General features: G+C 28.3%; 2 protein-coding genes across 3 annotated transcripts; one reads left to right on the forward strand and one right to left on the reverse strand.

Annotated features, from left to right (window-relative positions):
* Positions 1 to 2,725: 2,725 nt before the first annotated feature.
* On the forward strand, positions 2,726 to 7,189 carry LOC101507566 (exonuclease 1). 2 transcript variants are annotated; one of them, XM_004512732.4, is made up of 12 exons: positions 2,726 to 2,889; positions 3,006 to 3,042; positions 3,306 to 3,480; positions 3,686 to 3,764; positions 4,533 to 4,577; positions 4,677 to 4,826; positions 4,962 to 5,076; positions 5,190 to 5,290; positions 5,580 to 5,677; positions 5,767 to 5,859; positions 6,062 to 6,279; positions 6,575 to 7,189. In XM_004512732.4, the coding sequence occupies exons 1-12, from the start codon at positions 2,812 to 2,814 to the stop codon at positions 7,114 to 7,116; spliced, it is 1,731 nt and encodes a 576-aa protein (XP_004512789.1). In that variant the 5' UTR covers positions 2,726 to 2,811; the 3' UTR covers positions 7,117 to 7,189. The 2 variants fall into 2 exon arrangements, with proteins under 2 accessions (XP_004512789.1, XP_012574704.1); XM_012719250.3 differs by having other exon boundaries at positions 2,750 to 2,881.
* Positions 7,190 to 7,598: 409 nt separating this feature from the next.
* LOC101490358 (beta-glucosidase 44-like) lies at positions 7,599 to 13,333 on the reverse strand. Its single transcript, XM_004512681.4, has 11 exons — positions 13,020 to 13,333; positions 11,554 to 11,612; positions 11,046 to 11,121; positions 10,884 to 10,955; positions 10,686 to 10,773; positions 9,889 to 10,141; positions 9,317 to 9,432; positions 8,741 to 8,958; positions 8,609 to 8,640; positions 8,225 to 8,327; positions 7,599 to 8,037 (listed from the first exon to the last, which is right to left on the reverse strand). Exons 1-11 carry the CDS (start codon positions 13,264 to 13,266, stop codon positions 7,763 to 7,765), a joined length of 1,539 nt encoding a protein of 512 aa, XP_004512738.1. The 5' UTR covers positions 13,267 to 13,333; the 3' UTR covers positions 7,599 to 7,762.
* Between the last annotated feature and the right edge of the window lie 3,068 nt (positions 13,334 to 16,401).

Raw genomic sequence — 16,401 nt, forward strand, 5'->3', positions numbered from 1 at the left:
TCTCTTCTATCTATATATATAGTTTGTAGTCATCAAAATATTAATATAAACAAAACTAAAACATAGGTATGCACAAACTGGTGTAAGTACTTATGTTTATCTTTCATCTCCATTGAATGAGAAGATAAATCTATGAGACGCGTTGAAAACTCGTGTTTCAACTACAAAATAAAAAATCTTTATATAGAGTATGAGTAATAAATACAAATAATGATATGAATAATTACATGATATTTTATTTAATTACACAATTTTATTTTTCAAAACTCTCCCTGAAGCTTGATCGTATAAATCAAGCAGACCAAGCTTGCTACATATATAACTAACTATAAGACATTGCAGCGCCTTTGTTAAAACATCTGTCAATTGATTATTGGAATTGACAAAACTAGTAATAATGTCGCCTGATTCGATATTTTCTAAAACAAAATGACAATCTATCTCAATGTGCTTCATCCTCTCATGAAAAATAGGATTTGAGGCAATGTGCAATGCATATTGATTATCACATATTAGTGTCATTGGGCTGACCTCTTCAAGTTGAAGTTATAGTAGTAATTATTTCAACCAAATGACTTCACATGTTACTAGTGTCATGATCCTGTATTCTGGCTCAGCACTGGATCCTGCAGCAACATCTTGTTTCTTATTTTTTCAATATATTAGATTTCCTCCAACAAGTACACAATACCGATAAATGGATCACCTTTCAATGGGTAAGTTTGCCCAATCAACATTTGAGTAACCAATTATGAGTATGTCTTTTATCTTCATAAATGAGACATTTTTCATAAGCATTTTTTACGTATTTAAGAATTCGAATTACAATATTCACATGTTAATGGTAAGGAGAGTTTATTAATTGACTTACCACACTAACAACGAATGAAAATGTCATGGCAAGTGATTGTGAAATAGTTTAATTTTTATATCAATCTCCCATATCTTCCTAATTCTGATAGAGGTTCCCCTTATTAGGTAGGAGTTTGACATTTGGATCAATAGGAGTATCAACTAACTTGTCGTTCAATATATTTGTTTCTACAAGAATATCCATAGCATATTTCCTTTGTGAAAATACAAGGCCATCATTGGATTGAGCTATCTCAATACCAAAAAACTAATGAAGTTTGCAGAGGTATTTAGATTGAAATCGATTGGAAAAATATTGCTTCAACTGGAGTATTCCTTGTCGTTCACTACCAGTTATGACAATGTCGTCCATATAAACAATAAGATAAATGTACCATTGGACTGGATGACAATAAAACACATAATGATCAGCTTCACTAGAATCATACAAAACTCTTGCACTACTGAACACTTACAGTTAAAACATATATTGTCCATATAGATTTGAACTTGTAAGCCACACACAATCTTGCTCTTGCTCAGGTCACATAAATAGATAGAGCACACTACATAGAAATGAGCATAGAATAAAAATAATGTAATATATGAGATTTCAGAGCTTCCCAATCCAACACTTATTGAAACCGCGGATTACAAATCAAGATCTTTATAAAAACAATAGCCATATTCTTAATGTCAATTATCATATTTTATTTAAATTTTTTGTAACACTCTTCAATTCTATGCAATACTCCCTAATGTAGTGGTCTGTGTATTTTTTCTCTATGGTCTATGTTGTGAAAATCTCTTCTCCAAAATTTCTATCCCACACTCCAACCCTTTTTATGGATATTTATAATTAAAGAAAGATGTGTAAATGATTCTTATCGATCGTTGACCTTGACTAGTAGTAGAGGTGAAAAAAATTGATGCCCCCTCTTAAATTATGCAAGTTGAAATTTTGTAATTGATCAACTTCGGTTTCTTTTAATTGGAGTTATTCAGCCCTTTTTATTTAAATGTTAGACCCAACAATTTACAAACTCAAACTTTTGATATTTCTTTAAGTAAAAATAAAATTGGATATATATATATATATATATATATATAGTTGGAGATCCGTTGATTCTAAGAGTAATTATGTGATGAATTACTCCGTTTTTATAATTTAATATAAATGACGAATTCTTGTAAAGTCAAGATATATTTTAGGGGTGGGTAAACAACCAAAAGTTGAATTGGTTTGGAGCACTTAATCGAATCAAACATTTTTGAACTAAATTAATTCATAAAATAAAAAACTAAAAATTATTTTAAAATTAGTTTTTTGAACTTAATCGATTTTAAATAATAGAGGTGAAATGTAACCATGACTTAGTTTTAAATTTTAATTATAACAAAATCCTAAAACTCTAAAGTCAGAATCAATGTTTCGTATGTTAAAAACTCTAAAATTAAAATGAAGCCATGACCAATGGACACCGTAGCGAATAAAACCCTAATATTTTTATTTATTTATATATTTAAATGATATTTAGTAGAATTATTTTGCCTCTAAAATTAATTATAATTTAAAAGTAAGATTTATAGTACTTTTTATTGCTAATGTGATTTTTATACTGAAGTTTATTATTTAACTTGGTTCATTTGAATATATTCAAACATCAATTTCTTTACCTTTAACCAAGTTTTAAACAATTTTTTTTTAATTATGCATATCTAAAACACACACCTAAATTTTTAAATTCATGGTTAAATAAATTTTGGATCGTATAAGATCACCAACATTTAACAAAATATTCACCCAAAAACATAGTTTCCCTCGTAACCTCGTTCTATTTCATAATTACCGCTTTTCCCGCCATTTTCTGTCTCCGTGTAATATAAAAAAATCGAAAAATAAAAAATAAAAAATAAAAAAATCCAAAACCCAGAAACGAAAACCTACGAACATTGCAAATGGGCATCAAGGATCTTCTCAGATTCATGAAGCCTTACGTTGAACCCATTAACATTAAGAACTATGCTGGTAAACGTGTAAGAATAAACCATTTTTCATTCAAAGTTTTGATTTTTGCCCCAAAATTTCATATGGGTTGTGTTCAATTTTTCATTGTTATAGCTCATTCTCATTCACTTTGAAAAATTTGCAGGTGGGTATTGATGCTTATTCATGGCTTCACAAAGGGGGTAAGTAAAAATCTGATTTTTTTTCTTTCAGTTTTTGAAATTCATTCATTAGACATGGATACTAACACAAACACAAACACTACACTGATATGTCAATACCAATAATAGTTTAAGAAAATTAATTAATTGAATGTAATCAATGTGACACTAGAACACACATTTGATCAGAGATGTCGGGGCTATATAGCTCATTTTGTGTTGTTATTGCAATTTGAAGAGTTTTATTTAATTGAGATTTTGATTTGTCTTTTTGTTTTTTTTAGCTTATTCATGTAGTATGGAGCTGTGTCTTGATTCTGATAGTGAAAGGAAATTGCGGTACATTGAATACTTTATGCATAGAGTGAATCTACTTCGGTATTATAAAGTAACACCAGTTGTTGTTTTTGATGGTGGCAATGTTCCTTGTAAGGCAGCAACTGAGAAAGAGAGGAATAGGTATTTCTATTTTTATTTTTCAGTTGAAGTTTCAGATTTTGAGTCAATTTTGTTTTTGGTGCATGATTGGTTTCATTATAAGATTGACAAACTCACATTAAGTCACCGTGATTTTGCAAATTTCACTATGAAACCAAACACGCACTTAGTTATTTGTTGGTTTTATATTTCGGTTTATGATGTATGTTTGATTTGGTTGTTTTAGAAAAAGAAATGCTAATCGTGAGTTGGCAATGGCTAAGCTCAAAGAAGGGAATGTTAATGCTGCTTCCGAGTTATTTCAGGTTAGGAGCATTTTTTCAGTTTTGAAATGAAAAAAAAATAATGGTTATTTAAGAGGTTATTATTGCTTATGTTGTACCGACACTTAAAGATTGAAGGTATTATGTCTTCAACACGTGTTAGTGTTTAACACTGATACATGTACTTACAATCACTTGTGTTTTTTTATATTATTATTACTAGTGTATGTGACCGGTGTCTGTCTCAAGCTTCATAGATGTTGACTACACCATGGATTTTGTCTTTTAAGATGTTATAATAACATTGTTATTGCATGCCATCTAAATTAGATGAATCCTAGGCTTTACTAGAATAGTTATGACTTGTCAAAAGAGAGAAATGAATAAGGTATGTGGAATGATGCCAATTTCTATATTGTCAAATAATGTTGAGTATGACTCATAATCGTTGATAAGTGGGCAGGCGTTCGAGCGTCCTGAAAGCACCTGCCCTTTAGTTTTACTCATTTGTTTGTGGCGTTATGACTAGGAGGTTTAGGGTGCAGGGGACGAACCCCTAGCAGTATCGTTCAGGGGTAAATTTATAAACTAGATCATAATACTTAAACAAAGCTTTGTACTCTAACTCTAATTCATTGCTAAATAGAAAAGTACGGCAACTACTCTGTCATTGAAGATGTAGACACAATTGACTGAATTTCGTGACAGATAAGATGACAAAAATTTATTGTATTTTTCGCATAATAATGCTTAATGCTTATGCCTATGAATCAAAACAATTGAAGCATTTTTTCTATACTTTTTGTGTAGAGAGCAGTGAATATTACTCCTCATATGGCTCATAAACTAATTCAGGTATGCTATAAACAAATGATTTTACCAATGCTATTCATGAACAACACTCTTTAAGTAATGTACATTTTAGAGTAATTCCTTCATGTAATTGTGTTGTAGACTTTGAAATCAGAGAACATTGAGTTTGTTGTAGCTCCATATGAAGCAGATGCTCAGTTAGCATACTTGTCCAACCTCGAAATCGAAAAAGGCGGAATTGAAGCTGTGATCACAGAAGATAGTGATCTGATAGCTTATGGTTGTCCATCTGTAAGAACTTCTCCAAAACTATGATCTTGTGCGTCGAGGTTTACTGTTTTCACGTCTCGGTTTAGTTACTACTTTACCATTCAATTTCATAGGAATTTAGTGTCTTGGATTGTAATCTGTAGTTGTTTTGAACAGATTATTTTTAAAATGGATCGTGAGGGGAACGGCGAAAGAATAGAGTTAAAGAAGGTTTTTTCTGTGGAATCTTGTAAACCATCGTTTCGGAGTTTTGATATGAAACTCTTCACAGGTGATTTTCTTGTTGTTTGTTGATTGCAACAATATCTGTTTAAAATTATGCATGTTTTTTTTGAAAGTATGAAACTTAGAATACTGCATAATTTTTCTGCATAATTCTTTCAGGTATGTGTGTCTTAGCTGGTTGTGATTTTCTTCCATCTGTTCCTGGCATAGGTGTTGCCCGAGCTCATGCCTTAGTTTCGAAGTATCGGAACTTGGATCGTGTAAGTTTGTTCTTATCTGTTAAAAGCTACTAAAGTAGGAAACAAACTGTGTTATGATTTCAGCAGAGACAATGTTGTTAATCGTGGATCAGACAATAATGATTTGTTCAAATTTCGCTTCGAGGTAGTGCTCTAGCGATGCTGTAGTTGCTATTTCATAACATTTTGTTCTAAATAGTGTATAGCAGAACAACCTCAATTTGTTCAAAATCTGCTTTTACTTTTACATGTAAATTTTTTGCTGATGTTTCCTCAAAGTCATTCTGCCTAATTTATCAGTCCTTTACAGATCTTATCTGTTCTTAAGTTCGAGAAAGGCGATCAAATGCCTGAAGGTTACGCCAAATCCTTCAAAGATGCACTTGCTGTTTTTCACCATGCTCGGATGTACTAATACTAAAACTATTTCTGATTTTTATATCGACTATTTATCATACTCGCCAATGATTATGTTTCCTTCTGAAATATTTGTGTAGATATGATATCAACACGAAAGAGCTCAAGCACATGAAGCCTCTACCAGAAAATTTTCTCGAGTCACTCGACACAAACCTCGATTTTTTGGGACCGTATCCTTGATTTATTGTATTTTGTCACCATTTTCAATATTCACAACATGTTCATTCTGCATCTTTTGCATCCATTAGACACTATTTGTGATAATGTTTATATTTAGCACTTGCACTTAGATTATATGTGATCATTTTTAATCTATGTGATTGTTGAACATGTAAATTTTTTTCCTTGACCAAGTTCTTCAAATGTAACTAGAGAAATTCCCTCAACTATAGTCATAGCAATAGCAGAAGGAAACTTGAATCCATCAACTAAGGAAGCATTTGATAAGTTTGAATGTTCTAGACTTCCTTTGCACCCTATTGATCCACAAACCATTGTTCAACACAAGAAAAGTGAAGTTCTTGCTCCATTTAAACAGGAGAATTGTTTTTCAATCTTTGGCTCCCATAACAACAGTGAAAATTATACAGGCAAGTCATCAATTTTTAGACTCATATGTTTGTTAAATTGCAATGTTTTTGTAAAATAATTTGACAACTTTGCATTGATAGTATAAAAAAGTTTTACAAAGACATCTAATCATATCGACTGAGTCGTTGTCTCAATTATAAAGACTAGGATAACTGTTAACTTATTTTTCCAAAGAGTATCGTCAATCGTTGTTGGAGTTTCAATTAACTTTTAAGCATCGGTCCACAATAGAATTCACACAATTTTCTAACATTGTATATTTATATTGTTATAAACATTTTATTTTGTCTGCAGTGACAAGGATCTCAGATAAAGATAAGTATTCCAATGAAGCATTGGCACTTGAGAAACTAATCATGCCATTGACAACAAATGAAACAATAAAGAAAACCATTACATCTAATGACACACCTTTGAAGGTTCCTAACAACAACCCTTTTAGAATAAGAAAACATGAAGAGGAAATAAATTTGGTTCAGAAAGAGGACACAATTGAAGAAATTTCAATTGTCAGCAGTGTGGAATATATTGATATTGATACTTACATGTCACCAAATAAATTTCAAGAAGAAGGGTCTAAAAATTTATCAAGGAAAAGGAAATTTGAGAACATTTGCTTAGAGAAACTTGAAGAAACTGATGAACAGGTTTCAGGAGTGACAGAAGTGGAAAATTGTGATGCTTTATGCTTGAATGTGGAGTCACAAGAGAGTGTAAAGTCTAAGATTAGGAATAATGTTGATTTGAAAGGAAGTGAAAAGAAATCCAAGATAAGCAACTCCAAGAAAAAGGGGAGCAACATTAGAACTATTCTGAATTTCTTTTCAAGAGTGTAATGATCATTCAATATCTATACATTCATAATTTTTGTCGCGGCTTCTTTAGAATTTATATATTTTAAGAAAGAGATTCATAATTTGCCAAAAAAAAAAAATTGTACAGATTACACTTGTAACATCAACTATGTAGCACTGACATTTCAAATTAAAAATATGTTTAACATTGACACAACACTTATAGGTTAGATTACATTTAACCACTTTTATTTTTTTTAATTTACTATCAGTGTTTGCATTCACGATTTTTGTTGAGGTCTCTTTAGAATTTTTTATATATTTTTCAAAAGAGATTCATAAATTGCCAAAAGAGTGAACTGATCACATGTGTGTAACACCAATTATGTACACTAATACTTCATATTAAGGCATGTTCAACACTTGCACATTATGTTACATTTAATCAATTTAATTTTTTTAATTTACTATTGTCATCTGCATGTGTTTAGATTAGTGCTTTGTAGGACACAAGAAGATATATATTTTTGAATCAAACTCATGATGATTTATTTAAAAAATCACTTTATTCCAAGACTTGCACTAATCAAGTCACATGATTACACTTGTAGAAAACCAAAGATAGGCTATTTCTTAGCAAAAACATGATTCACTACAAACATAGTAAACAGATTTTGATCTCATCTATTTACTTCTTTTTGGTAAGTAGCTGCTTGAACCAATAAGCTGACATCTTAGGGTATCTCTTGAGAGTTTTGAAGTCAACATAGACAATACCAAACCTTGATGTGTACCCTAATCTCCATTCAAAGTTATCAAGCAATGACCATGCATAGTATCCAACAACATTTGCTCCATCATCAACAGCTTTCTTTAGTTGACTCAAATAACCTTTGTAATAGTTTATTCTTGTAGTGTCATGTAAACCCTTGGAAAATGTTACATTACCAGGGTCATCCATGCCTACAAAATCATTAACTTTGTTACATGACATCAAAATCAAATTTCATAATTCTTTCAATTTTTAATTTTCATCTTTACAAATAAACAAATTTTCGCTTTCATTGTTGTTTTAATTTAAAAAAAAAAACAAGAACTAAAAGCTAAAACCAGTATAATTGCAAAGCGAGGAATTAGCCTAAGATGTTACCATTTTCAGACAAGATCACAGTTGGATTTCCATAATGCTCCTTGATGTAGATTAATGATTTGTACAAGCCCCATGGAACATTGTAAAGCCAATATGAATATGCCTGCAAATAATAACTTATAAATAAGTAATTGCATGATTTTTCGAATAAAATATTTTTAGGATTTAATTTATATACACAATCAATTAGTGTAAAGATTTTGTTTACTTTGTCAATCAAACCTAACAATCAGATCATTAAAAATATTTGACGTTAATAATAATTACTTGCAAAATCATGATTACTTGTGATTTGTTGATACTATAATTGTTTTTACACTGACAATGTTTAAAAATTAAACTCTTATATTTATCACATTTAACTTTCACTTGTTTAAAACTTACCCTTGGTCCAACAGGTACTCCATTCTTTGCATCTTCAATGTTCACCAAGAAAATCAATGTAAGTCATTGAAATTAACAAGAAAAATATATATATTTTTTAAAATGGTTTAAATTAAGGAAGCATTATCTTACAAGCAAACCCTACATTCCAATCCATTTGATAGCCAGGGACTTTAGGTTTTGATTTATGAGGATCATACATATAGTAAGTAGTATACTGATTGATACCAACAAAATCAATAGACCCCTTCACAAGTTTAACTTCCTCCTTAGTGAATTTTGGAAGTCTATTCCCAACAATATTTTGCATAGTTCTTGGATATTCACCATAAACAAGGGGATGAATGAACCTATGGAAATTAAACATCTTAATTACACAATCAAAAATAAACAAAAGGACAAAACTTAGGTGCAGTTGTTGTGACATTGTTCGTATTGTTATAGTTAAAGAACAATACAAATATTGTTGTGACATTGTTCGTGTTATTATAGTTAAAGAACAATAAGAACAATTTATATAGAACTGCACCTAAGTTTGTCATAATCAAAATACTTAAACATGTATTGGAGGAGTTTAAGTTCGTGTTTGAATAAGTTCATGTTTGAATTGACAATTAATTTTACAAAATCATAGTAACATCGTGATTCTTGTAAAATTCACGGTTAATTCAAATATGTACTAAGAAAGCATAAGCTAAAGATTTTTACCATCCAACATGAAAGTCTCTAGCTCTTTGGGCAGCATAGTTGTCAGCTTTTGATCTTGTAAGAGGCTCATACCAAACAAAATCCAAGAGAATTCCAATCCTACCCTTTTGCTTTTCCTAAAACAAGCACATTCATCACCACTACATTAGATCCTCAAAGCAATTGGTTATTTGGTGACAAAAATTAATTTGAATATATTGAATTTGTAAAAGTAATTTTAGCTAAAATGAATTGGATATAAAGTGATTTATATTTGAATATATTTATGTAATAGTGAGTTGAACAATATATTTGAATACACATAGTGCATGTTTTAGCTAGCCGTGAGTTTGGCAGAATCACAACGACCTTGTGAATTTTGCAAAAACAAAATTTTGAAACTTCAACAAAATCACAGTGTCAAAGTGATTTCATCAAACTTTATCATTCCAAACATGTTCTTAATCGAAAAAAGATTCAAAATACTAATATCACTATAATTTCAAACATGCACTTAATCGGAAAAGACTCAAAATACTAATATTACTGTAATTTCAAACATACACTTAATCGAATCAAAATATTAATATTACTTGATATTTCTCTCTATATCTTTGAACAGCAGCAGCATGTGACAAAATCAAATTGTGAGCAACAATGTAAGGCTCAGTTCCTGAATTTCCAGCAGTACAATTTCCATATTCTTTTGAACACCTTCCAGGTGCAAAGAAACCATTATCATAGCCAAGAGCAGCAACAACTCTTGGTTCATTAAATGTCATCCAATTTTTCACTCTGTCTCCAAATGTCTTGAAACAAAAATCTGCATAATCTGCAAAATCTTTCCTGTGCAATTTTAAAAATATTCATCATTAATCAAATCCTTGTTGGTCATAATTATACTATTAACATGTGAGTAATATTAAAAATTGGACACGAATACAAAACGTAATCTTTCTGTATTTAATTTGTGTCAAGTTGTGTATTCCAAAAATATTACTCTTACCATATTAACATATTTCATCTATTTTTTTTCTTATCAAACTTACTTCAAAGTTCAAAGATGAATATTTCAGAAAAAAAAGCATGTAAAAGTTTAGCCTATTTATTTGGAGAAAAAAATGTTTTAATTGTAAATTATTTTCAATGTTTATAAACAAATATTTGAAAATAAAAATAAATTAAAAATGAGTTAGTAGTATTCTAATTAAAAGTGAAAAATAAGAAATAAAGACATAAATATTTACAGGTGAATGCTAAGGTGCACCGCCTTTATAGGCGGTCCATCGTGGACCAATACTTAAAAGTCATCTGAAACTTTAATGAATATCGACGTCATTCATTAGAATTAGAGTTTGTTTCATAGTGATAAGGGTATTTTAGTACTTACACAACATCATAGCTTAATAAACCTTTGTATCTCAGCTCAAGAGCTAAAGGAAGATCATAATGGTAGAGATTTGCATAAGGAGTAATGCCTACAACATTGGTTTAGAGAAACAAAAATCAAAAAACAATTAAAATTAACATTAACGTTACATTTCTTAATCTATGTAAAGTATTTAGGTGATGCTATATAAAAAATTACCTTTTTCTAGCAAGTAATCGATTAATCTGTTGTAGTATGCTACACCTTTCCAATTTAATTTGCCAGTTCCATCTGCATCAGCAATTTAATCAATTTAATAGGATTATGAATTTTCTTTATATAGTTTTGATCAAATATATAAAATAGAAGCATTTGTATTACTTGGAAAAATTCTGGACCACGAGATTGAAAATCGATAGGCATCAAAATTCAGCTTTGCCATTAGATCTATATCTTCCTGTAAAAAAATTAATAGGGAAATCATGAAGAACTAAGAATATAATCTTAAGAGTTCCATTAATGACAGTCCACGATATATTCAATCAGTAAAACTATATACAAATGTTAAATTAATTTTTATGATTTAATTCATATACATTGTCGCTCTGTACACATGTTTTTACATTGTTAATTGAAAATATAAAACTTTTTACACCAACAATATATAAAAATTAAACTTTAGTTTTCATAATATAAAGAGATGTCTACATAAATAAATAGTGACATATAATTGAATGATTGTGTGTGATCAAATGCACATTATATAAGACTAATTTAATTGGCACACTTAATTTCCAGCCACAAATTGTAAGATTTATACAAAGGATTGCTTGTAACAAAGGTTAACTAATTTAAATTAAATCTCTAATGTTTAAATCAAATCACTTACTTTGTATCGATGATACTGATCAACAGAAACATCTCCTGTGCCGTTATTTGCGACAATCCCTGAAATGAATTGAAAATAATAAAATATTTCACATTTTTCTTTTTATGTTTCATAATATAAGCAAAAATATGTCTAGAAAAATGAGTGTACGTGGTTTAAAATTTAGATCACATATATTCATTTTTTAATCTATATTTACTTATATTATGAGACGGAGAGAAAAATATATATGATTTTCTATTTTATGTACAAAAATTGGATTCAAGTGATTTTTTTAATATGTTTATACATATTTTATGATACATGAGAGCAATCCATTTTTTACAAATATTTCACTGTTTTTACATTTTTTTAATGAATTTCATTAATATGCATATACAGTGAAGGATTTTTTACAGTGCTAGTTAGTTATAATCATTTGATTTTTAAAATAGTTTGATATTTATTATATCTAACTTCAAAGTTATGTCAATAGTAGTTTATGATTGATTGATAGGGTACATTTTCGGCGCACCAAAATTATTTTATTTCTACTTGTTTTAAATTTTTTTCAAGTAATTCCCTGATAAATGTATTGTGTAACATGAAGTGAGATCTATATTTTAGATTTTTTTAAATCAGTTATAATTTTCAAAAGATTATCTTTTATTGATTCAAATTTAGATGTCTTTCAACAAATTTAAATGGAATTCATAAAATTTAATAGAATCCTTATGAATTTCCATCAACAAACAATGTGTTGGAATGTATGTGTATTAGAGAGTGCGTTGTAACTGACTATTAGCGAAAAGTATTTAGTTGGACACAGCTCCAAATAAAAAATGTTTGGCCACAAATACAAAAATAAAGAAAAATTGAAATAAGAAGTAATTAAATAATATGATTAAATTATTTCTCTTTTAATTTTTTCAATTATGTGTGTACGCCTAAATAACAAATGTGACCGCATCAAAATTAAAAGTTTATAATGATTCAATATTTGAAATTGACCGAAAAAGTAATTTTTTTTTACACTATATACAAATTAAATCTATTAAATCATTCCCACTCAAACCAATAAAATGATGGTTAACAGACACATTATGCATTTAACCACGTATATTATTTCATCAAAACAAGTTTGTCTTACTTCCAATAAAAGCATACTATTTTCTAAAGAAATAAAAACATACTTTTTTATATTTCTAATTATCATCATTCTATAAAACAAGAAAAGCAAATCAATAGTGACTTAAAAAGAAAATTTAATTTATATATAATTTCAATGTAAAATAAACCATTAGTTAATCGCATTACATTTTTAATAATTATTTAATAATATTTTTTTTAATTTTTATCGTAATTATTTATAAAATCACATGATTATTCCTGAATTATTTATTGTGTAATAAATAAAAATTAAAGTCATTATAAAATATTTGGAGCAATTAAGAATAATAAATTGAGATTAGGTAAGAAACACAAACCGGGTTTTTGGATGAAAACGTCCCAAATACTAGGGCCACGACCATCCTTGTGGGCCATACCCTCAACTTGATAAGCAGAAGTTGCCACTCCAAACACAAACCCTTTAGGAAACACTTCTCTACTCAACCCTCCAGTATCAAAACGCACCGTTTCATGCACTTCAATCCCATTAACTAAACCAACAACAAAAAAAGAGAAGAAAAACATGAACATGAACCATTCATGTTGAGAATCCAACATCATCATCTTCCAAATAACACTAGTGAAGTGAATGTTATCACATGAGTGAGATTGGTTTTATAGGACATTTTTGTGGACAATTTCAGTTTTGCCCATCAAAAAGACAAAAATGGATATAAATTGTATGTCGCTTTGGCTGTGTGTCATAATCATGGGACCCATAGGTGGACATGCACTCTACCTCTATACTTGTGCTTTTATTTTTTATTTTTTTCTATTTAATTTTTTTTTTATAATAACTTGCAAATTGATTAAGTGAATTATTGGTTTTCCGACGAGATTTACAAAATGGTTTAATGTCATTTTGTCAAATATATTATATTAGTTATTTTTAGAATAAAATCACAATGATTAAGTAGTTCAAATAATTGAAATGGTGAAATATCACTATGGATAAAATCGAAATAGTTTAGTTTTTCTTTTAATGATTTTTATTAATGAAATGAAAGACCCTTATTATGTTTAGGAGTAGTTAGTGAATAACTTCTCTTTAGCTTATTAGGTATTTGTTGTGTTTGTGATGTTGCTTTGTCATAAGTTCCATGAAAGTTTTGTACTTTATTACTCATGATACATCTTGTATTATGAATTGCTTTATTTATAAATCTTCTTTTGCATCATTAAAAAAAATTGTTATTTATCTTAAGATTTCTATGTAAGTCTATTTAATGGTCATTGTAATCAATTTTTTTATCTATACATTGGATTTATGCAAAATGATGAATAATGTATATATAACATTATCTGTACATATAACATGATAAAACACACACTAATGTATATCAAAATAGTCATTAGTCAATACTCTTTTTTTTTACTCAAGACTCTCTTAAACTTAAAAAATTGGAAACAACTATTTTGGTCTTTTAATATATAATATTAGTCATTATAGCTTTGCATTTGAACATTGAAATTGCAAATGTATTCTAAATATCTCAATCATTACTAATTTTATAAAATAAATGAATCAACACAAAATACATTTGAAAATTAAATTAATTAGTTGAAGATATATTTAAGAACAAAAAATAACCAATAAAAGACATATTTTTATAATTTTAATACTTTCAACGACTATTGTGATAACGTCTCATATATTCAACTATCAAAATGACTATTGTGACAACGTCTCATATATTCTCATAAGATAGTCACATAATTTTCTAAAAAATTAATATTGACTAATTTTTAATTTAGTTTTTTTAATTCTCCTTTTTAATCACTTGGAGTGTTAGTTCAATAATAAAAGTTTAATCATGTAATTTCAAGACCAATTTGAATAATATTAGATACAATTGTAAATTAGTCATTAATGTATGTTGCCACTTTGATTAATAAAAATTTCACCCTTCTTTAATAAAAAAATTATCACATAAAAATTTATAAAATTAAAGTATCACAAATATAATACATGTAAATTGATAAATTTTAATTAGTTAAATCAAATTTTGATTAATTATCTTACATTTTTTCACTCTTATTTTCTCTTCGTTTTCCTGATTTTTTTTCCATTTAAAAAGTGTGTTAAAATGTTCAATACAATATTTTGCCGGAGATTATAAATTATACTTTCAATTCGACCAACCATGTGTATTTAGGGTTTTTTATTATAATATCCTTTTTTTTTTAATACCAATCTACCCCACTTTGAAATTAATATACCAATCTGTCCTACTTTTTTGTCCCAGATGCAAGTCGCATCCTAGGGCTGCGACCTCTTGAAAGAAAAAATTTTTAACTGCAACACATGGTCGCATCCTGGGGATGCGACCTCCCACTTGGGAATTTTTTTTTTTTTTTTTTTGAATTTTTGGTGGATAAAATAATATATTTATTATATTTAATAATAATAATGGGTATATTAATAATTAGTATAATAATAATAATAATAATAATTTTAATAATAATAATAAAAAGAAAATTCTATTAATAAAATAAAAATACTTTTATTATTTAATAAAATAAAAATACTTTTATTTTAATATTATATATTCTTTTATTGTTGAATTTTGTTATTTATTATTAGATATATTATATTTATTATTATTTAATATTTTAAAAATAATTATAACATTAAAAAATACAAATTATTGTTATAAATAATTAAAATAATTAATTTAATATTATTATATAACTTTTAATAATTATTATAATAAAAAAACAATAATAATAATAAAAAGAAAATTCTATTAATAAAATAAAAATACTTTTATTTTAATATTATATATTCTTTTATTGTTGAATTTTGTTATTTATTATTAGATATATTATATTTATTATTATTAAATATTTTAAAAATAATTATAACATTAAAAAATACAAATTATTGTTATAAATAATTAAAATAATTAATTTAATATTATTATATAACTTTTAATAATTATTATAATAAAAAAACAATAATAATAATAAAAAGAAAATTCTATTAATACAATAAAATAAAATAATACATCAATTTTGAGTAGATGTGCCAGCAGCGTTTGGACAATGTTTCTTAGTATGACCAGATACCCGACATAATCCGCACTTTCTTGGGACTCTATCCGTAGTGTCCATTTCTGTTCTAATGCGCTTGGTCTTTGGGCGACCTTTCTTGACTCTTCGCATTAGTGGATTGTGACACACCTTAACACCTTCATATTGTGGCCAATATCCTTCGTTTGGTATCGGTTGGAACGCTTCACTGTAGACTTTAAGTACTGTTTCCACCTTGTACACATCGGATATAAGGCTCCAATAATCATATTTGATGCTAGAACATGCTGCTATCTCATGTGAACAAGGCATATGTTTAGCTTGATATTTTCCACAATCGCACCACTTGTTGGGAAGATTTATACTGAAATGACCAATTGGTCGCCCTTCTTTTGGAATACTGTCTCGTGGACCATGAAAGTGTGGTTGCTTCGATCAAAACAATCGACTCTATGACTATTTGATTTACGTATTTCCGATTTCATAAAAGTCATGCATTTTTCTGTGTATATCTGACCAGAAGCTAAAATTGATGCGTGTTGTTTTGCCATGGTTGGAAATAGTGTACCTGTTTTATAATATGTTGATTGGACCAAAGCAGTGATGGGAAGGTTGCGTGGTTCTTTTAATACTGCGTTCATCGACTCCACAAGGTTGGTGGTCATC

Source organism: Cicer arietinum, chromosome 8, assembly GCF_000331145.2.
Source record: "Cicer arietinum cultivar CDC Frontier isolate Library 1 chromosome 8, Cicar.CDCFrontier_v2.0, whole genome shotgun sequence".
NCBI classification, from domain to species: Eukaryota; Viridiplantae; Streptophyta; class Magnoliopsida; order Fabales; family Fabaceae; genus Cicer; species Cicer arietinum.

Bases quoted from the DNA above. Each gene is read 5' to 3' on its own strand.
- LOC101490358 (XM_004512681.4), bottom strand. From the start codon at position 13,266: ATGATGATGTTGGATTCTCAACATGAATGGTTCATGTTCATGTTTTTC. The intron at 11,122-11,553 runs GTAAGTGATTTG...ATTTTTTTACAG, and splicing joins ATCAGTATCATCGATACAAA to GAAGATATAGATCTAATGGC. The intron at 9,433-9,888 runs GTAATATTAATA...TGCTTGTTTTAG, and splicing joins GATATAGAGAGAAATATCAA to GAAAAGCAAAAGGGTAGGAT.
- LOC101507566 (XM_004512732.4), top strand. From the start codon at position 2,812: ATGGGCATCAAGGATCTTCTCAGATTCATGAAGCCTTACGTTGAACCC. The intron at 3,765-4,532 runs GTTAGGAGCATT...CTTTTTGTGTAG, and splicing joins CTGCTTCCGAGTTATTTCAG to AGAGCAGTGAATATTACTCC. The intron at 4,578-4,676 runs GTATGCTATAAA...ATTGTGTTGTAG, and splicing joins TGGCTCATAAACTAATTCAG to ACTTTGAAATCAGAGAACAT.